At 38.2% G+C, this 23311-nt stretch overlaps 4 protein-coding genes across 6 annotated transcripts; 1 reads left to right on the forward strand and 3 right to left on the reverse strand.

Moving 5' to 3' along the window:
- LOC18788183 (putative pentatricopeptide repeat-containing protein At2g02150) lies at positions 215 to 4248 on the reverse strand. Of its 3 annotated transcripts, none has more exons than XM_020554287.1 (3): positions 1459 to 4248; positions 1152 to 1280; positions 215 to 591 (listed from the first exon to the last, which is right to left on the reverse strand). In XM_020554287.1, exon 1 carries the CDS (start codon positions 4145 to 4147, stop codon positions 1724 to 1726), a length of 2424 nt encoding a protein of 807 aa, XP_020409876.1. In that variant the 5' UTR covers positions 4148 to 4248; the 3' UTR covers positions 215 to 591; positions 1152 to 1280; positions 1459 to 1723. The 3 variants fall into 3 exon arrangements, with proteins under 3 accessions (XP_020409876.1, XP_020409878.1, XP_020409877.1); XM_020554289.1 differs by having other exon boundaries at positions 215 to 594; XM_020554288.1 differs by having other exon boundaries at positions 1152 to 1320.
- LOC18791023 (zinc finger CCCH domain-containing protein 17) lies at positions 4550 to 8427 on the reverse strand. Its single transcript, XM_007221812.2, has 3 exons — positions 8022 to 8427; positions 6963 to 7073; positions 4550 to 6815 (listed from the first exon to the last, which is right to left on the reverse strand). The coding sequence occupies exons 1-3, from the start codon at positions 8178 to 8180 to the stop codon at positions 4863 to 4865; spliced, it is 2223 nt and encodes a 740-aa protein (XP_007221874.1). The 5' UTR covers positions 8181 to 8427; the 3' UTR covers positions 4550 to 4862.
- LOC18788400 lies at positions 10435 to 14832 on the reverse strand. The gene is made up of 6 exons (XM_007222276.2): positions 14550 to 14832; positions 14040 to 14169; positions 13039 to 13662; positions 11896 to 12370; positions 11727 to 11808; positions 10435 to 10937 (listed from the first exon to the last, which is right to left on the reverse strand). Exons 1-6 carry the CDS (start codon positions 14577 to 14579, stop codon positions 10734 to 10736), a joined length of 1545 nt encoding a protein of 514 aa, XP_007222338.2. The 5' UTR covers positions 14580 to 14832; the 3' UTR covers positions 10435 to 10733.
- On the forward strand, positions 16698 to 23126 carry LOC18788841 (protein TOM THREE HOMOLOG 1). The gene is made up of 11 exons (XM_007223164.2): positions 16698 to 17218; positions 17488 to 17578; positions 17719 to 17771; positions 17858 to 17950; positions 18037 to 18108; positions 20759 to 20831; positions 20916 to 20961; positions 21864 to 21927; positions 22020 to 22073; positions 22336 to 22413; positions 22529 to 23126. Exons 1-11 carry the CDS (start codon positions 17045 to 17047, stop codon positions 22619 to 22621), a joined length of 891 nt encoding a protein of 296 aa, XP_007223226.1. The 5' UTR covers positions 16698 to 17044; the 3' UTR covers positions 22622 to 23126.

The raw sequence follows: 23311 nt of genomic DNA on the forward strand, positions 1-23311 counted from the left end.
GTATAGAAATACGGGATAAAAATGTAGTAAGTGTAGCATTACTCATACTTAAAAGAGAAGGAAATTGGTATTAGCTGTAAATCAATCAATTGTAAATTGAATCATTTTAGGATCGTGATTTGTTACAAGCTGTAAAACAAAAAATAATAATAATTCTCTCCTCCCTCTGCGCGTTGGGCCATTCATTCGTATATCAGTTCATGCAATGCATGGATTGCAGAGCTCAATAACCATTCACAGAATCACAAACAATATTCAAAGAGGAGACATTAATCTGGAAGGTTAAAATGATGAAAGTAAAGGCCACATTAATCTGCCTGGGCCCTGATTTGATACATTTATGTCTAAGAAATTAGATGAGGATGTAGAAATCCATTAGGGAGGGGATATAATCATCGTAATACAATTCATCCTCTAGTAGCTAACACCACAGGTGTCATTGTTGTCTCCACCATCACACGTCTCATGCAACCATCATAGTTGACACAGCCGGCCACAACCACGACGTGAGAGCTGATCATCTTTGAGGCCATGCAGCACCGCAATTGTTGTTGCCACCACCATTGCTGTCATCACCGCTGCCTCTCGTCCCTACTATTTTTAATTAAGAGTAATCAAACAAATCATAGAATAAAATTCATCCTCAATCCAGTTCAATCATGTATAATTTGGGCCCGAAGATAGTTTATCCAAATCTTATATCCCATCCAAAGTAATGAAGCCCAATTTGATCGGCTTTATCTGACCCGCCAAAATGAAATTAAAGGCTTTGCTTTGGATACATAATCGATACAAATTTAGTTTTGCTTTTCAAAATGTATAACTTAACTTTCCTTCCATCTTTCTTTTCCCTAAAGTGGAGAGCAAGTGCATTAATATGCTAATCAAGTGCAGATAAGTAGCCTTATATATTTGGCATATATCTATTTTATGATGACCTGGCCTGATATAGCCAGTGAAAGCCATCTTCCAGAGTACAATATTAACAACAGACTAAAGTACTACAAAAAGTAGAGGAAATATAATCACATCAGTTAGGCAATGAGAAGCAAATTGCAAAGAAAAATAGCTACTCGAGGACATTGCCACATCTAGGCATGAATACCACGATTGGAATATCAAAATAATAAGATGAAGAGTGAAATTCGCACCTTGCTAGCATAGCTCGCCAAAAGCATCATCCAGTTCAACTGAGTCTGGTCAATCCTTTCCTTGTTATGCATCTTTTTTTCTAGCGAAGCTGGCTAACCAGACAATACCTTCCAATCCAGGAATTCCAGCTGCCACATGTTTTACTACGGTCAGTTCAGGATACCACAGCTGGAAGAATTCGAGAAGGAAATTTAAAAAGAAATTATGAATTCCAGAAGTAGTTTTATCTCATCATTCAAAAGTAATGCAAGCTTCTTCTTTTTTTAATGAAGGCTGCACCTGAAAGAAGAAAAAAAAAACCCTTACCCATTAAAGGTGCTGTACGTAGGAGATTTTCCCTCATTAGACCACAGAGAATCTTTAATATGCCTCAACAGGTAGTTGTCATATTTCATCAAGAGGAATCGAACACGCATTTTGCAACAAATCATCCCGTCCATCCAGAACTCAGTTCAAATGGTCACTGGGTTCATATGCTTCCAATTAGTAGAAGTAAAGCCATTCTATGTTTCCAACTGAGATATTCAAGACATGCCAACCAACCTAGGATGGATAAGCAATTACCCCCCTCTCAAGTTCTTGCATTAGGAACCGCATAATCACAAGTTCCAGTTATTAAACCCCTGTTTACCATTTCAGTCTGCAACTCAAAGGCTTCATCCAAATACCCTAGCTCATAGTACTTTCTTAGCAGACGAATACAAAGAATCTCATCTGGAAGGATACCCTTCCCAATCATCTCATCAAGCAATATTTTTGCTTGCTGTACCTGACCAAAGTGAGAAAGCCCCCAAATCAAGGAAGTATACGCATACAGATCAAGTTCCATACCCATTTCTCTCATTCTCTTTTCCACGCTCAAAGCTTCTTGAAGATTTCCATGCTTCAAATTTCCATCAATTAGAGTGGTGTAAGCAGCTTTATCTGGAATCATACCCTTGTCTAGCATTTCATTAAACAGCTCCTTAGCTGCTTCAATGCAATTATTTTTACAGTGACCATCAATTAAGGCTGTAAAGACTGCAACATTGGGTTCCAAACCAATGTCAGGCATCCTCCTAAAGTAATTAATTGCCTCTTGGAGCAATCCCTTTTTGCACAAACCATCAATTAATGCACAATATGTTACAACAGTGAACTCAATACCATTGTCCAGCATTTCTTGCAATAGATTAAGTGCCTCCTTGGTTTTTCCAGCCTTGAAATAAGCATCCATAAGTGTTGTGTAAATGAAATGATTTGGAGTTGATCCACAACCCTTCATTTCACTGAATACAAGCTCAGACTCTTCAAGCTTATTTTGGGAGCAAAGGCCCCAAATGATGGTTCCATAAAGTAACAAATCGGGTTTAACGCCTTTCCCCTTAATTTCTTTCCATATTTCCATAGCATTCTCCATCCTCTTAGCCTTAATATACCCATGAACAAGGGCAGTAAATATTTGCTGGTTAGGAATTATTCCAGTTTCCAGTACTTCCCTGAAGACTTCTTTTGCATCCTCCATCCTCCCATCTTGACATAGCCCATCCAGTAGAGCTGTATATGTTACAATGTTCGAGCTAATCCCTTCCTGAAACATCTCCTTTTTCAGCTTCAGTGCTTCGCTCAAATTCCCAGCCTTGCAATTTGCATCAATCAAAGAAGTATAGGTGAACTCATTAGGTGAAAGGCCAACTCGTTTCATGTCCATAAAAATCTTAACAGCCTCTTGCATCATCCCTTCTTTACAGAAGGCATCAATTAATGTGCTATAAGTTATGACATTTGGCTTCAACCCTTTATTATTCATCTCACGGAGAAAATTCAAGGCCTCGGGCATTTTATCAAATTTACAACAACAATTAATCAAAGAATTGAAGGTTATTACGTCAGGCTCACAACCTGCATCCTTCATTTCTTCAAATATGCAAAACGAATTATCTAATGTTCCAACCTTTCCATATCCATCAATAAGAGAATTATATGTCACAATATCAGGTGTAAGGCCCATTCTTTTCATTTGTGCAAACAAGCAACTAGCAGTATCCAAATCGCCTTCTTTGCACATATAACCAATCATTATATTGTAAGTGAAAACCGAAGGAGTAATCCCAGCCCCAAGCATATCCTTAAAAAACTTCCTTGAAAAATTCCCCTTCCCTGGCTTTGAAAGCCTTTGCAAAAGGGCATTACAAGACCGCACTTTTGGCAAAACTCTAAACTTCTTCATCCTCAAGAAACACTCACTTGCTTTCTCAAGCATTCCAAACTCAACCAAAACACTAAACAACGCATCAAACACTCCAAATCCCAGACGACAAACATTCCTTGTTGACCACAACACATCAAATACATCACAACCCGGCAACACCCGCCTCAACGACACCAGCTCTTTAAGAATCTCATGGGCATCAAAATACATTCTAGCATAAAAGAGTATGTGAACCAAAATACAATAAGATTCAGTAGTGTGGCAAAACCCAATTCGGGTTTTCGACCATCTGAACAATTTCAAAGCCAACTTGGGGTCTCCCCTGAGTTCCACCAAAAACTTGGACACCCAAATAGGCGCCAAAGCCGAACCAAACAAGTTCACAATTCTGGGATCGTCCCAATAGTCGTGTTGAATAATTATTCTCAGGGATTCTGTATTTAAATTATCGGGAAACGAATTGGGATTTGATTTGGTGACAAACGGGAATCGAGTAATAAAGAGAAAACTGGTGAACCAAACCAAAGGGCAAGCTATAAGAGAACTATGTGATGATGATAATGATAATGATGATACATTGATAAAAAGGCAATTAGATGAGTATTGAGGTATCGAAGAGAGAGGGCTTACTCGATGAGAGGAGGCTCGGCAACCCATTTGGAAGAGATTGCGAAGAAATATCAGCATCTTTGAGGAGATGAAAAATAAAAATAAGAAGAAACCAAGAGCGCCTTTAGTTAGCTCCATTTTCAGAGAGTAGGGGCTTCCATGGATATAAAGATGAATACGACGAATAATGGGCATTCATAGCTCGTGTGGCGTATGGCTGATGAAGAAAACCAAGAAGAAATAAGTGTTTAGGGTTTTTGAGCAAAGCAAGAGTGGTTTAAAGGTTGGAAGCTTGGGATGGACAGAAACTGATGAAATGAGCCTGGAGAGTGAATAGATTGAATAGAGAGCCCGGCCCGACCCGACCCGCTTCTCCATCTCTTTCAATAATAGAACCTATTTTTGATAGATTTCACTTATATTTATCCATACGTACTCATAATATTATGCACTGGAGAGAGATAACCCACATGATTAATAAAAATATTCTTACTGAATTTGCCAGCATTATATTAAGTGCTGATTAACACCTGGTGGTTTTATCAGGGGAAAAAGAAAATTATCAGAACCTACAACAAATAAGGAAAAAGAAGAAAATGTGAGAATAACAAGTAGAGATCTTATTAAATCTACTGTTACATTACAGGCTACAGCCATGCACTCAAACAAGCACAGCAAAATGCCTCAAGCATAAAGAAGAATTCCCATTAAATCAGATTTAAATACAATGAAAAGGTTTCGATTAACATAACGCGACAAAAAGGCCTGCTATCCCTAATTCTATAAAGAAACCAGAGCAGCCATGTTACTTAATCAGAACCAACCACCAAAATGAGTTTGGAAGGTCCCTCGACACAATAACATTCATGAAAAAAGAGCAGAGTCAGTCCTCTCTCCCTCTTTCACCCAATCACGAGAACATGACACCGATCTTCTTAGCAAAGTCATCCCCATCTTCATCTTCCATGTATTCCTCTTCACCATCTGCATTTTCACCTTCTTCATAGTTATAGTCACCATCTTCCCCTTGTTCATAATCATAGTCTCCTTCCCTCTGATCTTCAGCTTCAGGTTCCTGGTCCTCCAATGGTTCATCATCAATCATCCCCTCTTCGAGCTCTCCAGCATTATGTCCTTGTGAAGACTGACCATGAGCAACATCAGTTTTTTCATCTTCGGCTCCAACTGCATCTTCGGTTGCATACTTGGGCTCTTCCTTGGCCACAGTAGGCAGACTGCTTTTCACCTCTGCGACTGCAAACTCAGAGTCACCTGGATCGCTCACCCTGCTTTCTCTCTGATTATTGCCTTGTTTATTGACAAAAGATTTCCCGCTCCCAGAAGCTGCTGCTTCAGCTTCTCTCTTCCTCTTCAGAATCTCACTAAGAGGCTTTGGCCCTTCAAATGAAATATCGCCTTCCGATTGTTGATAATTATCCATCACATTTTTCCGTTTTCCAAGGTAAGATTGCTCTTTATTTTCTCCATCTTTCCCACCTTTCAGATCTGAAAGACGCTTAGGACGAGAAAAGTCATCACTTCGGTCATCCATTATTTCTCTCCTACTACGATGAGCCCCAAAATTTCTCTCCTCATTATTATAGTCCTCTACCCTTCCTTTTATTCTGTCTCGAAGCCTTCCTTGTTGGGAAGATATTGGAGCCCTTCTAGGTGACAATCTGCCTCGACTCCTTCCTCTGTCAACTTCCCTTTCTTGGTGCAAATCACCACCATTAACTGGTGGAGACCCGCCCGGAAGCTTTATTCTACCATGAAGACGACTACTAAGAGAGCCCTCATGCGAGGGCAATTGCTGTGAATCCCTACGAGGACGGTTTTTTCGCTCCTCAACATGACCATCTAGTGCATAATCATGGCTGACGATGGATCTCAGACCATTTACCCTCCTGTGCTTGGATAAACGATGTCGCAGATCTAACTCATCAATGTTCTCCGGACTATCAGATTTACGATAACCCCTCCTCTCAAGACGGGTAGGACCCACTAACTGTCTCTCAGATGAAGCCCTGTGCTGGTCCCAAGCATATTGCCCTTGCATGTGATCGTAAGGGTCGTAGCCCCGTGGGTCACAAAACCTTTCTCGATCAACATCAGCCATTGAATTGTAATCAGCCGGACGATCCAGATCATATTCATTCACAGAATTCAAGTTCCTCCCCTCATGACCTCTTGTTCTTCCGAATTGATCTTCACCATGGTAGTAATCAGAATCCCCGAGCTCATCATCTACAAGAACATCAAATCCAGGAGAGGACTCCCTCAAGTGCTCATCAGCATCCTTACCGTTTTGGTAACCATGATGGTCTGCTACATGAGCCTGAAGTAAATGATTGGCCTGACTTGTAGAGTCTCCATTGCTAACAGGAGGAACACTTGTTGTCTTGTATCTACGAGCATCGTCATCCAATGCTTTAGTTGATGGCACATTCCTCTCAATGCTAACTCCATTCCTGACTGGAACAGTTTGAAATTTTGGAGCAGGTTTAGCTTGAAGAGGCACTCCAACTGACTTTGAGGCACTTACCTGGGGAACCTTCAATTCTTGAGTGCACTTTTGAAGGCCACCAAAAACCTTCTTAAGACTTGAAGGCTCAGTGCCATGGGTAGTTGCTGGTGCCTGTGGAACTTTACTACCAGTCAAAGGATTTGGTCCATGTGAGAAGGCACATCTGTCACCCTTTAAACACTGCCCTTTTTGGAAGAAAATACAGGGGACCGCTTGTTTACTTGAGTTATAAGTCACATGCGTCGCAGGCGTCGTAGGTGTTGCCACAGTATGTGATAGAGGCAAAGAAGGTCCGGCTGAAGTTGCTGCTGGGCTTCCTAACAATCCATCAAGAGGCTGGAGAGGAACAACATGCGGTCAGAAACAATGTCAAATAAATTGATTGGAGGCCTATAGGCAAAAGTAACTTCTTCTTTTTTTTTTTTGCATAACTTTAAATATGAAACAAGTAAATTTTGACAAAGATAAGAAAACAATACTTACTGGGTGCCGAAACGCGCATTTTAAATTCAAGCAATTACCATTCAACCAGTACCAGCAATCCCTGGGGTTGACCCGAGCATATTCACTGTGGCGATATTCACATTCACTTCCCTGTCAACAGAGTATCAATATGGTTAACATTGAGATAATCCAACCATTATTTATGGTGTATTAGTATAGATAAAATATGTGTTTTCCCTTTACATTGAGACACTACTATGTAATAGAGGAAAAGAAAATGCCAAAGGTAACAAGTCAAATACATTGCTAAGTATATCAAGTCATGGTGACAGAGGAAAAAAAAAAGGGCCGTGGACATGCTTTATATATACCATTCACACAATTTCAGTACCTACTAAGGCATACATGGTCAAGAACACAAACCCATATCTAGAAATAGCCTAAAGTAGAACCCAAATTCTGTAACAAATTAACTTTTCCCAGCTCAGCAGCAAAAGTAACAGAGACTATCCCGAAGGCTACCAAAAAACCTTAGCATACATCAATTGTGAAAAAAGATTTAATTTTCACCTGCAGGCACTATATTCTAACATAAATTTGCTTGGGATAAGGTTTCTCATAGATCAACTGAATAAGCCCCTAAAAGAAAGCTCATCAAGATTCCAAGGACTGGAACCCATTAGTGATTTTGACAGAGAAACCTTATCGCATAATTATTCAAGAAACCATAGCCCTCATACTTCTAGCAGCAATTCAATAAAATTAGTCCTCGTTATATACAGATATATTTAAACCTAGGGTTAATTATTTTTTTTAAGAGAATAGGAAAATCAGAATTACCCAAAGGAACAAATAGTAACCTAGAAAGATCCATCATAAACCCAATTCAATCCCATCAATTGACATCCAAATACGGAGAAAATAATCAATTATAACAATCGTGAAACATTCAAATCTGAAAGCTTATGGCCAGAAATTCCACCACAACTTCCAACCAGCCCAAGATCCCACCAGAAACGAAACAAAAACGAAACTCTAAAACCCTAAAACTGAAAGTAAGGATACCCAGAACAATTTGAATTCAAACAAAGGCCGAACCTTTTTACAGGTGAGAGGCGAGGCCAGAAAGTAGACGCAATCGGTGTTCCTCTTCAAGGCCTCCTCTTCAGCAGTCGTCTCAGGTTGCTGTGTTGGCTTCTGTTGTTGCTGCTGCTGCTGTTGTTGTGGTTGCGGCTGTGGTTGTGCGCCAACTACCATGGCGATTCTTTAATTAAAACTTCCACGGATCGTCTCGGTAGCAGATCGATTCCAAGCAAGGAAGAGAGCGAGAGGGAGAGGGAGAGGGAGAGGCCGATCCAATCTTGAAGAGGAGCCGCCACAAGATGGGCAAGTCTTATAGCGAGAGAGAGAGAGAGAGAGAGAGAGAGAGAGAGAGAATGAGAACGAGGAAGTGGGTGTATAATATGATGATGAGGATTTAAGCTAAGCCATAATTTTTCATTTTAAACAAATAAAAATATATAGATTATTATAAATTAGCAATAGGGTTTTTTTTTTTTTTTCTTTTCTCGGAGCAATAGGGTGTTTCTATTGCACGTATTTCTCATCACCACCACCCCCCAACCCCCAACCCCACCCTACAAAAAAACACCCCAAAAAGATCTTTGACTTTCCAGTTTTACCCATATATGTTTTCGCTTTTTTTTTTTTTTTTTGGGAGTGAAAAGCAATAGGCACTTTCCATTTTTTAAAACTTAGAAAATATATATATAAAAACTTAAGCAATTAACTTCTCTTTTCATGTCTTTTATTTTATAGGTTTTTTTATCACAAAACATTCCTTACGTTTACGAAACTATCATATTGTATTTAAAGTTTTTTTATATCACTCATGGTCCTTAACGTTAATATGGGTGCTCTTAAATAGTCCATTTGTCAAAAAAACTGTTAAATCCAGGGATATAATCATCAAATCAATCCCTTTAGATTCCACTTCTGTTGGAGCCTAGTTTGGAGGTAGTGATATGTGTGAGATCTGCCCAAGAGTTTTAATGGTCAGTGCATTTGTCCAAGGTTTGCAAAGTCGGTTCATTGCATTTGTCCAAGGTTTGTATCAACAAAAATTACATTTTAGAGAAAAAGAAACTAGACAAATTGAGATATCATGATCGTAGATGTCTCTGATCATTATGACATTTGGTCTGAAGTTGATCTAGAAATTTGACTTTTAGTGATGAAAAATCTGAAGAACACCATCGCAGAAAATGTTTAGCCACAAAAAATCTTATGAACATCCGTCGCTAAAAACCTTTAATGACGAAAAATCTTCAAATTTCTGGGCAAAATAGCGACTGGGTTTTTTGGAAAAGAAAAGAACTTAGTACATACTTGCCCTAGTTTTTGCGCTGCCCAAAAGCAACGGAGACACTAGCTAATGGAGGAAGGATCCCCAGGCCCTCCTCCCTTGAATTCTTGACTGGCAAAACGAAGTCGGGGGTCTGGAGCTTGCAAAGTGGACTATGCCGAGACTGCCAACCAGCCCCTGCTACATGAGTCAATGGAGGACTCTGTACTTGCCCTGTTGGTTAACCCATCCCCAGGTGAAACGAGCTTTCGAGAAAAATTAATGAATCAGGTGAATTTGAATAAGAATGTAGGTATTTACATAAATTGCTTAGATGATGACTGTGCTAATCTAAATGACGATGAAGATGTGGTCACATCTCATGGGAAGAAGGGGCCAACTATTCACTTCTCTGACCGGGCGATGAACCGACTTTGCAAACCTTGGACAAATGCACAGACCATTAATCTCTTGGGCAGATCTCACACATATCACTACCTCCAAACTAGGCTCCAATAGAGGTGGAATCTAAAGGGATTGATTTGACGATTATATCCCTGAATTTAACAGTTTTTTTTGACAAAGCGACTATTTAAGAGCACCCATATTAACATTAGGGACCATGAGTGATACAAAAAAACTTTAAAGATGCAATCTGATAGTTTCGTAAACGTTATGGACGTTTTGTGATAAAAAAAACCTATTTTATAAGTACATGATCTTATATTTTATCAGTATTTTTTTAATATGAATTAAATTTATCAGTATAAATTATAAATACTTGCACTCCATATTTATTTATTTTTTGGTCGAAACACTCCATATTTATTTAAACCATATTTTATATCAATAGATTTAAAAGTACTTTTATTTGTGCGACCTTTATTTTGGTAAGTGCTTTATGCGACATTGTGACTTCCGTGTGTTGTGTTATTTTATGAGTTGTTGGGCAAGTTTCTCAAGACTTTCACTATGGAAGTCCGGAAGGACATTGTTGTCTGCTGGCATTTGGGAAGCAGTAAATCTTAAACTGTCCTCCCTCCAACCCTGGTGAAAATCGTTCTTTTTCCTTTGATCAGATTCCAAATTCGTCAAACAAGGATGTGAAAGGCCAACATTACCCTTCTCTCCTGGAAAGAACAAATATAAAAATTAAAACATATCCCCTACTTGTAATGCCACAATTCAATGAGGCTTCTACTTTTCATTTTGAATATTGCTGGATGGATCACAAATCAAAGGCCAATGGTCTGCACAACAAAAAATGCGTTGATACTTACATTGAGTACTTGCTAACTTTTTTTAAAAGGCTTGGCCAAATCAAGTCTTTAGGTTTTTACATTAGAACTGGAGATGATGGCTGGACACCTTGACATGCTCATGAATATAACGCATGTATGAGCATGGACATATGGGGAAGAACGGAACAAAGGCCTCCACAGTAGGAAGTGATTCGAATTCGAATATCATGAGCACCAACCCCAACAAGAAAACGAGGAAGGGATGCGGCCAGTTCTCCGAATATACTCTGCTTGCTGCTCCGTTTTTGCTGCTTGCTGGTTTCTCTTGGCCTCTGATGCTGCTCGCTTTTCTTGAGCCTTATGCCTCGTAGCAGCTAACTTATTCATAAGCTTACTATGTGCCCGTCCCCTTATCCTTTCAACCTCTACCTGAAAGCAACGATTGTCAGTATCAAGAAACTGCATAATTTCCAATAGGATTCATAGATTAGAAGTTCAAGTTAGCTAACAAGTCTTTGAAGCTGATGATTTTCTATATTTAGTGAGGAAAGCCCGTTACTTTACACTCTTTTAAGTATTTGAGCAAATCAAATAACCAACCAACATGATATATGTAAAACACAGCCCAAGCAACTCAACCTGTGAGAAGGCTGGCGTTCAACCATTTTTTGTCCTGACAACAACAAAGACCTAAAGAAAGATGGCTACCATACAAAAATAAACTTGAACAATTTTCAAACGCAAAGATGGATTGTATGCCTTATGAGAAGGAGAAACTGAAGTATGAAATAATTAATTTATCAGAAAATTAGAAGGGCATGCCTTCTGATTCCACCTCATAAAAGCTGTTGGGCAAAACAGTATCTGCTGCCTAACAGGATCTCTCACATGTCTGCATTGCATTATGCCACAATGAGCAAGTGCACTGAGACTTTAGGGGATGAAGCTCTAGAGAGTGCATTCTTCATCAGGAGCCACCCTCTTGCAGTTTAGCACGGTCAGTCTTTATGTTCCAGTTAACATTGGGCTATAGTCTTACAATGTTAGATGATCAGTCCCACCCAGCTAACCTAAATTGGCTTTTGTTATGTTGTCTTGCGAGAGTTTGTACGCTACTTTATAGACTTTATATTAAAAAATAATAAAGGGAAATATGCGATTGGGAATAGAGAATGGCTGCCGCAACTTGACTTCTAATAGAAAGCAACTAAAAAGTACCTCAATCTTCCTCATCTCGGCTTCTGTTTTTGCTTTCTGATGGTTTTCCCATGCTTGAATTTTCAACTCTTCCCGTTTGAACCTGGATAATTGCAGTCATGGACACATGATCACTCCACAATTTATAATTACAGAAAAGCCAAAGCATAAATGAAGGGCATGAACTAACCTAGCTATATACTTGGCTTTCTCAGCCTCCTCCCAAGCTGCTGCACGTGTCTCAATAACACTTTTACCCGGTTGTTCTGCTGGTACAGTTCTCAGCGACGTAGATGCATCCTTATCCTCCTCTTTGCTAGCCCAGGCAGCAATGTTCATCTTGCCTAGCTGTGTCCCGAGAGCCATTATCTCTCTCCTAGTTTTCATTTGTAACTCCTTTTCAGACAACTCCTTGTTAGCCTCTTGGTCAATCAGAGATGAAGCTGGTGCAGCTCTGCCAGGAGTTGATGGCCTTGAATTAGTAGGACTGCGAATTGGTGTTGTTGCCCCCACAGGAGTTCCAGTCCTGGAGGGTTCTTGGCTAGCAATAGGTGTCATCTCTGTACCCATATCTCTCATTGACACAGACCTTGCTGTTGAAGGGGGAGGAATAAATGTTGTTGTTCCATGCAAGGCTGCTGAAGCATCATGCTGACTAAGATTGACTGCACAAAATCATATGCAAGTGCACAGCTAGTAAGTTTCAAATTTTCATCGAAAGTTCACTTTGTAAAGTATTGTGCATGAAAGTTAATTTAATTGAGAACCAACACACCACCCAGTGCAAAAGAAAAAAATACAAAGAAATTAAAGAATACACAAATTAAATATACCTACGATATAGGCCTGTCTAAGAACCATCAAAGATAAGACTATAAAGGAAGAATAAGCCTGATAAACAAATTACAGAAGCAGTTTTCTTTCTGGTAGGCCTCACTTGACAATATGAAGAAGAGGAGGCACAAAAAAACCTCATCCTTTAAAAGGGTCTACCACTGACAAAAAGGTGTTTTTGTGATTACCAAACAGCTCGCTTGAGTAATACTGATAACAGTGGTCCGATGTATCTGATGTATCTGAATTATGGTCAAACGGTGGTACGGATTTGCAATAACACAAGAATAAAACCATCGTCTTCAAATCATTTCCCACACCAGACACCAGTAAGGACATGGGCACCTACTCATTTTCTATATATAATGGCTTTTCCTGTTATAAAATGGTATGAATAAAAAATGATGTACCAAATTGACTGAATGTTAAAATGTTCAAGCATTAAATGATAATTCCTACTGAAAATCCAATTCAGTAAAGAAGAAAGACACATTCTTACTTGCTGACTCTCCAACAGAGTTCTCAATCATGAGCACAGGTTTGCCATACGAATCAGCAATGGGATATGGGTCAGCTTCCCAACTAACAAACTTCTTCCCCCCACTTTCCATCTTAGCTTGATTTGTGTCAATTCGTTTCGTATCTGGCTCTTCAAAAATGGCTATTTTTTTATCTGGAACTTCAACAACAACCTTTGTGGTCGGTTGTCGACTCCCATAACCAAAGTTACCCACCTTTCTCGATCCAACTCCTTGCCCACCCTGCATTTGAGCCTGCCCCATCTTTGGGCGGTTCCAAGTTGGACTCGCTATCCACTTCTGTGCATCATCCCATTTGGATGGTGCTGGTTTGGAGAAGGGCGCAAGAGGCACTCTTTGTGGGGCACGCTCTGCCTTCTGAAACTCAAATATGGATGAGGACACACACACAGCATCATGCCCACTATCATAATCTAAAGAAGGGTCTTCTTGGTTCCTAACTCTGGAATTGACTGATGTGTTATCCTTCAATCTACGGTCACTAAGCATCTCTGAGCCTACAGAGTCAGCAGCAGTCGAAGTCGAGCATTCAGGAAGGACACTAACAACATCTACATCTTTGCAGTTATCAGAACCGCCACCCCCTGCAAGAATAGATTAACCATCAATCCCGAAGGGTAAGAAAATCAATAATCAATTTCGCCAATTCTTATGAGGTTTTATTAGATCGCATTAAATTTATTCTTCCAAAGAAAATAACAAAAATTTCATTTTTTGCGGAACCCAATCGAAATGCCATAGCTTTACGTTTATTTAGGCTAGTACATATGCAACCATTGCTGCTTCAATCGAAGCAAACAGAGCCAACCACTCCGTTTCTGTTATATATCGGAATCGCCACTGACCCAGTGGCTTAATTCAAAGAATAAGATATCTAAGATTCAAATACTGAATGAAGCAAGCAAGTAATCACTAATCAAAAAATAAAAGTAAACCAAAACTCAAAAGGAAAAGAGCTAACCAGCTTCATCAAAGTCAGAAGGTTGAGATCTCAAAGCAAATTTAGATTCAGGATCTTCCTTTTCCTTCCTCTTCTTCTCTACTCCCAGTAGCATAGTCCTCAACTTCCCTGGTGAAAACCCCCCACCGCCCTGCACTTTCAAATAACCAATGAACAATCCAATAATAGCAAGCGTCTGGTACTGGGTCTTTGTGTTTGCACCAAAAAGATGAGAAAGGTGAAAACTTTGATGCAAACTGTGGGTGTAATTCGTGAAATTGACAGATCAAAAAGGTTGGGTTTTTCAGATGTTTTCTTTTGAATAAAAAGAGAGAGAGAGAGAGAGAGAAGAAAAGGTTGGATTTTGCACACGCTTGAAGCAAGAAAAATAAATAACAACAAACAATATTTGAAAACGATGCGTTGTTTTGTGTATCTATAACAGTAATACATTGGAATGAGAGAAGAGGAGTGAAAAATATAAATCAACACATTGTGTCAAAGAAGAAGAAGAAGAAAATAGAAAGGAACCTGAGGCTTTTGGATCCTTTCGTAATCCATAGAATTTTGCTGTTGATGAGGAACCTACAATGGGAATTTTTCCGTGCACATCATGCAATGCGTTGTATCTGTAACATTTTTACTCAGTCTCTACTCTCTGTATATAGAATAGGCATAGCTCAGGATGCGTGAGTTATTGATTTTTCTTTTTGAGCTTCAAGTTGCAGTCAAGAAGTCACGTTTCAGTCGCGCTCTCTCTCTCTCTCTCTCTCTGAGACTATTTATGTTGACAGACAACGTAGGCATAGGACCCGCAGAAAGTACCTTCTTTAGCTATCTCCACTGTGACTCTGCTTTATTCAGTTTACAGTATATATGGAAAAAATATATATATATATATATATATATCAATCAAACCAATGGAAGAAGAAAAGGAAAGAAAAACTGTGTGCCAAAATAAAATATAAGAAGGAAAAAAGTCTCACTAATTCAAGGCCCGAAACTCATTGGATGCCTTTTATAAATTCTGAAATTTTGGCATGGGCTTGTGTCTCTCTCTCTCCATGACCCCAATGCAGAAGATCTGCTACTTTCAAATATCTTGACTGCTTGACATGGGATGGGAGAGCTTTGGCAATGGCAATCCTAAATTATCTTTGGAAAATTTTAATATATACAACATTATTCTGAAATAATTTTGTATAAGTAATCTATAAACACAGTAAGCAGTAAATTTTTCCAGTAAAAAGGAACCAATTCATATTCAACAAACCAACAGAGAGTTTTAACTTCGTAGCTGCATATGCATTGAATATGCAAACATTCTTTCCTTTTAGATGACAAGCGACACAGACTATCAGTATTGAGGGAGAGAGACCCACAGACATCCATTTGGCTCCTCCTACCCCTTTGACCGTTCAAACTTCAAACCCATCAGATTCCAGATTAGTTTAGACGTGGAGCACCTAGACACGTATCATAATCAAATCGAAAGGTTGAAAGGCCACATTGTCACATGCTCCCAATACTTTGTTTATTCATTTGGTGGACAAAGATTATTTTGGATCTAAAGTTTTATTTTAGTGAAACTTTTCCTTTAATATTACATATCAAATCCAAATTTTTATTGTAATAATGATTGGGACGTTTCCCCCCCAAAAAAAAATATAGCAGTCGATCTGATTATATATGGTTCGGTCTTGTTGAATATGACAACTTTCTACATTTTAATATAAAAATATTTTCTTGTAACGAAAATAGTAAAACAATATTATTCTCATTATATGTAATTTTTTTTTTAAAACGGCATTTCGAACACTTAGAGGAGAGAAAACAACATCAACATCACCAGATTTAGTAACTTCTGATGATGAATTGTTTTATTTTAAAATCTTGCATGGCATAATCATGTTCCAACTTTTATACTTTGAAATGATGCATCTGTGGTCTACTATTGTCCATTTCGCACCAATGTTAACCTAAATGTGCCCATGTAGAGGCACTTAGCTTCAATTATGCTCCGCACTTGTAATGAATCTTAGACACCTTTATGTGAATTCTTACCGAAATGGCCTTGAAACCCCACATTTTAATTTATTATTGAGTCCACGCAATTTTTCATAAATAGATATTCACATAATATATACCTATATATTGGTTATATTTGGTTATCGAAATTGGATTGAATTCTAAAGTAGAATTGGATTGTATTGGATTATATTGTATTTGAAATGGTAACATTAATGAGTATGAAATATGCTATTGCCAATGGGTTTTAACTGTTGTTGACATGCAGGTTACTAGAATTCAACTTAATTCCAACTTTTTGGTAGGATTTATAATCCTACTCCATTTGATTATAATAAGATTACATATAATCCAACCCAGGTTTGATTTTAGGATTAGTAATCCTGTCCAACAAGGTAATCAAACTAATGTAACGCTTTTGATTATCAATACATCGTTTCATTTAGGAAAAAAAAAAAGGAAAAAAAAGAGACGCACTAAATGGATAAGAATCAATAGATATTAAATGGCTTTGTTGATGGAGGTGTCATGTTCGCAAGTGTGTTTCCTGTTTCGGGAGAATGAGCGGAGGAGTCACACGTGTAAATAAATATGAACCCAATACAAGAGGGATAAGGACCAATTAACCAAAGTTCAAGAAGCAGCCCATAAATGTTCAAAGCCCAACAGAACAATACTCCGATTCGGGCTCTCCTATTTTTGCCGGCTGTTTTGGAATTTCCAATTTCGCGGAAAAAAAAAGAAAAGAAAAAAAGAAAAACTGAAGGCGATTCAATTTAAATTTAGTTTGGATTTGATCGTTTCTTTCTTTCTTCTTCGCTTTCTCGCGGGGCAACTCCAATCTAATTTCTTCCTCAAATCTCCAAACAAACTGTGTTGGCTTCATCACCAGGATTCGGAAAGTTCCCTTTTTATAATTGTATAATTCCATTATCCAGAATAATACCAATAAATAGAAAAAATAAAAATAAAAAACGAAGAAATTGGTGGAATTTGGGATGGGGCACGGCGGCGGCGGTAGCAGCGTGGGGCTGGTTCAGTCGGCGGTGAAAGCTTACAATCTGAGAGACGCGTCCAATTGGTGGCATGACGTCAATGACTCTCCTATTTGGCAAGACCGTATATTTCACGCTCTCGCTCTTCTATACGGTCTCGTCGCCATCGTTGCCCTGGTATTTTTATCTTTATCTATATGCGTCTCCATCTCTATCTCTATGTATTTCTTTATCAATTTCCATACGAGTAGCATGTAGGTGCCAATTTTGATTTGTTTAGCTGAATTCTAAATCTCGCATACTAGGATTTTTTTAGCTTTCGTTTGGTTGCTTGTAAAATGAAGGAAAGATACAGTACTTTTGAGTTGCTTCGAAGATTAATTTAATGGTTAATGTAGAAATTTGATGAAGATTTATACGTTATTTTAATAACTATTCAATACTAGGTTCAATTGATTCGTATACAATTGAGAGTGCCGGAGTACGGTTGGACCACACAGAAGGTCTTCCACTTTCTCAATTTTGTTGTCAATGCAGGTTTGTGCGTTTCTCAAGTTTTATTTTTCTTAATTTTATTTATCGTGGTTGGTTCATTTTCAGGATTCTAATAGTGTTCTTGATGTGTGTTGGGTTGGGTGTAAGTTTTGATTTATTTTTTCTCTTTTTTATTCTTGTAGTTCGAGCAGCAGTGTTTATTTTCCGCCGGCAAGTGCAGAAGCTGCATCCAGAGGTTGAAATTGATAGTTGGCGTCTTTTTCTTAAATTTAATTGTTCTTAGTAACTGCTAACTGAAGTTTTTCTTTGTTTGCTTTCCAGATTGTCAAACATATCTTGCTTGATATGCCAAGTCTTGCTTTCTTCACAACTTACGCACTCTTGGTTCTGTTCTGGGCAGAAATTTACTATCAGGTTATATTTCATTCAAACTACTTGCGGGTGGGTAGTGGTTGGACTAAGGTGGTTTCATTCTGACCCTTACTGTGTACATTGAACAGGCACGTGCTGTTTCTACAGATGGACTGAGGCCAAGCTTCTTTACTATTAATGCTGTGGTTTATGTAATTCAGGTGAAATTTCTGTTCCACTGTTTGACTTTAAGTCCTGCCAAAAGGAGCTTTTGGAGTAGGAGTCTTCTACATGGAAGCAAGTCATGGTTTCTAAATAGCGCATTACAATAATCTTGTTTCCAGCTTATTTTCTTTCCACCATATTTTTTAATTGTTTCTCTCAATTCATGTACATGTAGAATTTTTTGATTATATGGCAGCAACTTTTGAAAAATATCAAAGATAATTTAGCAGGTGTATCAAGTAACAATGATTGTGAGAGAGTCATTTAGGGACCCTGTAAACAATGCAGTTGAATGGTTTTTGAAGGAACTTTCCATATATGAACACAAGATCTCTTTCAGGAATACGGCTCTTAAAAACCTTTTGTTGGTGTATATTAATGAGATATAGATGTAACCAGATGTCAATTGAGAAGTCAAAACTGATAGATCTGTTCGATGGGGTCAAGGGCCAAGGTTCTTAAGAAAAGAGTTTGAAAAGGAGTGGTAGGCTAGGGTTATAGAATTTGTTTATGCTTTGACCTACAGTTGATTGGAAGCACCAAAGGGGTTTAGCGAGTTGTTGATTAGATATTATAAAATGCAAGAAAGTAGATAAAAGGTAATGGGGTGATGGCTTTGTTAGGTGCCCACAATTGTTTGTTTATGCTTTGACCCATAGTTGGCTGGAAGCATCCAAGGGGTTTAGTGAGGTTTATTAGTAGGGATGGCAATTTTACCCGTGGGTAAGGGTCTTCGCGGGGATTCGACCCTAATTGGTTGGGTATGAAGGACAAAAAAGGGGTATGGGGATGGGTATGGGGAATTTTTTGGGTATGGTGTTCGGGGAGGGGTGGGGATGGTATTTTAATCCCCAACCCGAACCCTCCCCGTTTAGAATATATATATATATATATACTATTGAAGTGATTGTACCGACTAAGTTTTATATTTTATATTGTTATATTATATACTTATATAATTTATACAAATCTTAAGCCACACTACTTATTTATTTAGTTAACTTCCAATACATATATAAACATTCTTATATTGTCTTATAAGTATATATCATATATATTCATTATCTTGAATTAGTACCTTTTTTCCTTTCAAAAAAGTAGTTATATATTGGTTTTTTTTCTTCCGTAATGGGGCGGGTTGGGGAACCCATTCCCCAATGAAGGTGGGGATGGGGAATCCCCGATATGAATATTGCGGGTATGAAGGCGGGGATGGGGGAAAAAAGCTTTAACGGGGATGGGGATGGGAATGTCATACCCACCCCCGATTCGACCCATTGCCATCCCTATTTATTAGATATTATTAAATGTGAGGAAGTGATGGAAGGCAATGGGTTGATGGTTTTGTTTAAATGTCATGCTGGATGGGAATATCACGATGCAACTCATTTCTTCCTGATAATTAGGTTTACGATTAGGCCCATATCTATCCATTGTATTCCCTTTAGTGCATTGAGGGACTTAAAGAATGGGATGTTTAAAAATAGCTTCAATGAGGTGTCTTCCCTCTTCATCCTGCAAGTATATGGGAAAGCACGTGATAGAAACGAGAAAAGGGAAAAAGCAGCGTGGGATTATTTCTGTTTATCAATCTACTATTTGACATGTTATATAATGCTATAATTGCAAGAAAGACTGCTCCTATATGCACGTGCATGTTATTTGGAATTGGCTTGTCCTCACGGTTGTCATTGATTAACTCCTTAAATCAGTGTCTTCAGATTCTAATATTATTTCACCAGACCTTAAAATTATTTTGGAAGATGAAAAATTGTTCTGAATCATGATGTATTTTTATTTTCCATAATGGGAAAAGAAAAATGTGGTAGAAGCTCTTTCCATTCCCTCTCTTTTTCTATATTTGCATATTTTAGAATGGAATAATTGCATGTGCAATTGCAGACACAACTATGGCCATTTTAACTCACGTGTCTTTCAACTGTTGTTGGGACTGAGTCCAAACTAATCTCCTACTCACCTATTTGCATGAAATCCATGCTTAACAACAGATATTCTGATCTCCAAACAAAGTCTCGCTAGGTTCAGCTCTTTGTTGGCCACTCATCATACCCCAAATAGTTTAGAAGAGTTTTCTGCTCATTTCCACCTTTGTATTAATTAAATTGAAAATTTAGAAATATAGAAAAATATTGGTCTTGACTGAATTCAAAATTTTAGAAATTATAGCAAAAGTTGGGAGATTGTTTCACTGGAAACATGGAGAGAGTTTTAAGGGGTGCCTGTTTGAAGTAGGATCATTGACTACTTGTTGGCTCTTCAATTATAGTTGATATGGTCCAGATTACACTTAGCGCTCGTTTTGGGAGTGATTTTGGATACACCAATAATTTCTTCTCCATTTAATCACTTTATGTGATTTTAGGTGGTTTTATGGAGAAGCACCTTCTCCCCAGAGTCACTTAAAATCGCTTAAAGTGATTATATGGAGAAGCATGTGGGAGGTGCTTCTCCCCAAAAGTGATTCTGGCCATACGAGAATCACTCCCAAACAAGCCCTTATTGTAGTACAACCATGTAGTGCACTCTGCACAGTTGTATGTATATTGCTAAGTTTACTTGTTACCTTTTGGGAATAATAGTAATACCATTGAATCATCTTTAATTTTTTTGATTTAATTGTTACAGATTGCTATGTGGTTGATATTATGGTGGAAGCCTATACCAGTTCTGCTCATCTTAGCTAAGATGTTCTTTGCAGGTATTTATTTTCTAAGCACATATAGTTTTGAAGATTGTTTGTTTATCTCAATGATCTGTTATTCTAAGACATATGTTCCTGCAGGTGTGTCCTTATTTGCAGCCGTTGGGTTTCTTCTATATGGCGGAAGGTAATCGCTCTGCATTTGGTTGTCTGCTGCATTGTCTGATATATGAAACATCTAGCCTTGCAAAGTTGCATTGTGGCGTGTAAAAAGAAACTCTTACAAAAGCACAAATTGGAATTTAGTTGCCTTCACATAAGTTTACGGGTTGAATCGAATTATGCTGTGTTTGGTTCTAAATGATAAACATCGGACATTAGAAGCTCTAAGACAAGAGGAGACTGTGGACGAAGTTCAATCGGCATAATGCTCTTATACGTCTTTTAGCCCAGAAGAGCAAATAATTGAAACAAATGAACACAATAGAGAGTCTTCTTGAAAAATTGTAGTTTCTTTGATGCATCATATTTAATTATGTGTAACTATGTATCGTGCCTCTTGTTTTACTTATGTGTAGCTGTCACTGAATTTTGGGTGTAGTTGAACAAATGGTTCTTATTCTCTCTCTCTCTCTCTCTCCTCAAATAGTGTTAAGATAAGTAGGTCTTTCATGGTGCTTGTGAGTGATGAATGTTTAATTTTTATGGGTACCTGTAAGATGGTAGACTGCTGAGACGCCTGTTTCACCTTCTCCCTTTCTGTAATGGAATGTCATTGCCTTTCTGAAGTTATGCATGCATGTGTGCTACAGCTAATTTCACTATGCGAAAATCACGCATAAAGTATGAATTCTGTAGCAGTAAGCATGGCTGTGGCATGTGTGCTTCTCAGAGAAATTTTTTGGAAATATAACTCCTTTCCACTGGTTATTTGGTGTGTATGTTATATTTCTGATTGCAACGTATCTCCTGCCAAATAATATGATACTTCTTTTTACAGGCTTGACATGTATGTATAAATGTAATTTTGACATAAAACTTACTTTATGGGCAATCTTCTAAGGTAGTCTCTGCTGTTGTTTCTGGCAGACTCTTCTTGATGTTGCAGCGATTTCCTGTAGAATCAAAAGGACGACGTAAGAAGCTGCAGGAGGTAAACACTTCAAAAAGTTTTTCTTAAGCACCCATAAGTTTTCATCTTTAGATGTACTTATTTTCCCTTTTTTGTGTTTTTGGCGTTGACAGGTTGGCTATGTGACAACCATATGTTTTGCATGTTTCCTTGTCAGATGCATAATGGTGAGTCTGCTTGAATGTTTTTGGAGTAAGCCTACTACTAGTACTACTTGAACTTGAGGAAGTAGGTCAAAGTTTTAAACAATCAAAACCACATGGACAGACTCTTTTAGTTTTCCATATAATTTACATTGGATGTTGTACCAACTGTCATCAAATTTGCTAAGGCTGTTCATTTTGCTCAACGAATGGTAATAGCTGAATTGTCGCACCTGATTTATTAATTCCTCACTTAAGCTTCTATGGTTCTTATATTGTGCTACAGATGTGCTTCAATGCATTTGATAAAGCAGCAGATCTTGATGTTTTGAATCACCCAATTCTAAACTTTATATATTACCTGGTAAGCATTTGGTTTATATTTTTTGCTTGGCTAAAGTAACTTTTTTTGTCCATTAAGCGGCCTCATTGGAGTTTGAAGTTTGGTCGTTGAAATTTTCCTTCCCCATTTCTTGTAGTTGGTGGAGATATTGCCTTCTTCTTTGGTCCTTTTCATTTTGAGGAAGTTGCCTCCAAAGCGCGGGATCACACAATATCACCCTATTCGCTGAGGATGGAGAACATTTGATGAAAGAATACCAAGAATGGTCTTACGAATACGTGAAGTTTGAGATGCTTATCTACCCACCATGGAAAACGAAATGTTGGTTAGAGAGGGAAAAGTTGACCATTGTGTGCTTTGAGGAACAGCTTTATTGGATTCTGAGTGTTTGTTCTCAGCAGGGGGTGGTAGATTTGTTGAAAAGAAATGACCTTTTAAGGATTGTCAAATGTGTTAGTATCGTGGTCTTTTATTTTGAGTGTGTTGAATCATACGACTGGTGCTTTGTTGTTTTAACAGTCTTGAGCATTCCATGAATAGGAAAAGGGGACCCCAAAAAATGTGATTTCTGTATGATTGCTGTCACGTACTCTGGGTGGGTATTTTGGAGAGATTGTGTGAAGAAAACTTGCACTCTTTGATAGTTTTTTCTTCAATACGGTGTTTACATGTGATTGCGGTCATCTGTTGTACTATAAAAATGACTATCTTGTGAATTGTGGTGTTGTGTCTGATATATAGTCCATGCCTTGCCAAATATCATTTCATTTCATGTCATGTCATGTATGAACAATGCCATATATTCATGGAGTAAACAGCAGAAATTAGGAATCAATTATGTAAAATTTGCTGGAAATAACTTGATCTTGGAAATTGCTCTGTGATAGTTTTGTTTACAACATGGTGTGTACCTGTTCCA

This window comes from Prunus persica, chromosome G1, assembly GCF_000346465.2.
Source record: "Prunus persica cultivar Lovell chromosome G1, Prunus_persica_NCBIv2, whole genome shotgun sequence".
Lineage (NCBI taxonomy): Eukaryota > Viridiplantae > Streptophyta > Magnoliopsida > Rosales > Rosaceae > Prunus > Prunus persica.

Excerpts from the sequence above, each read along its gene's own strand:
- LOC18788841 (XM_007223164.2), top strand. The coding sequence starts at position 17,045 with ATGGGGCACGGCGGCGGCGGTAGCAGCGTGGGGCTGGTTCAGTCGGCG. Across the intron at positions 17,951-18,036 it reads GGGCAGAAATTTACTATCAG|GCACGTGCTGTTTCTACAGA; the intron begins GTTATATTTCAT and ends TACATTGAACAG. Across the intron at positions 22,414-22,528 it reads TAAACTTTATATATTACCTG|TTGGTGGAGATATTGCCTTC; the intron begins GTAAGCATTTGG and ends CATTTCTTGTAG.
- LOC18791023 (XM_007221812.2), bottom strand. The coding sequence starts at position 8,180 with ATGGTAGTTGGCGCACAACCACAGCCGCAACCACAACAACAGCAGCAG. Across the intron at positions 7,074-8,021 it reads CGCCTCTCACCTGTAAAAAG|GGAAGTGAATGTGAATATCG; the intron begins GTTCGGCCTTTG and ends CTCTGTTGACAG. Across the intron at positions 6,816-6,962 it reads AATGCGCGTTTCGGCACCCA|CCTCTTGATGGATTGTTAGG; the intron begins GTAAGTATTGTT and ends GTTCCTCTCCAG.
- LOC18788183 (XM_020554287.1), bottom strand. The coding sequence starts at position 4,147 with ATGCCCATTATTCGTCGTATTCATCTTTATATCCATGGAAGCCCCTAC.
- LOC18788400 (XM_007222276.2), bottom strand. The coding sequence starts at position 14,579 with ATGGATTACGAAAGGATCCAAAAGCCTCAG. Across the intron at positions 14,170-14,549 it reads AAAGGATCCAAAAGCCTCAG|GGCGGTGGGGGGTTTTCACC; the intron begins GTTCCTTTCTAT and ends TTGAAAGTGCAG. Across the intron at positions 11,809-11,895 it reads AAAGCCAAGTATATAGCTAG|GTTCAAACGGGAAGAGTTGA; the intron begins GTTAGTTCATGC and ends GCAATTATCCAG.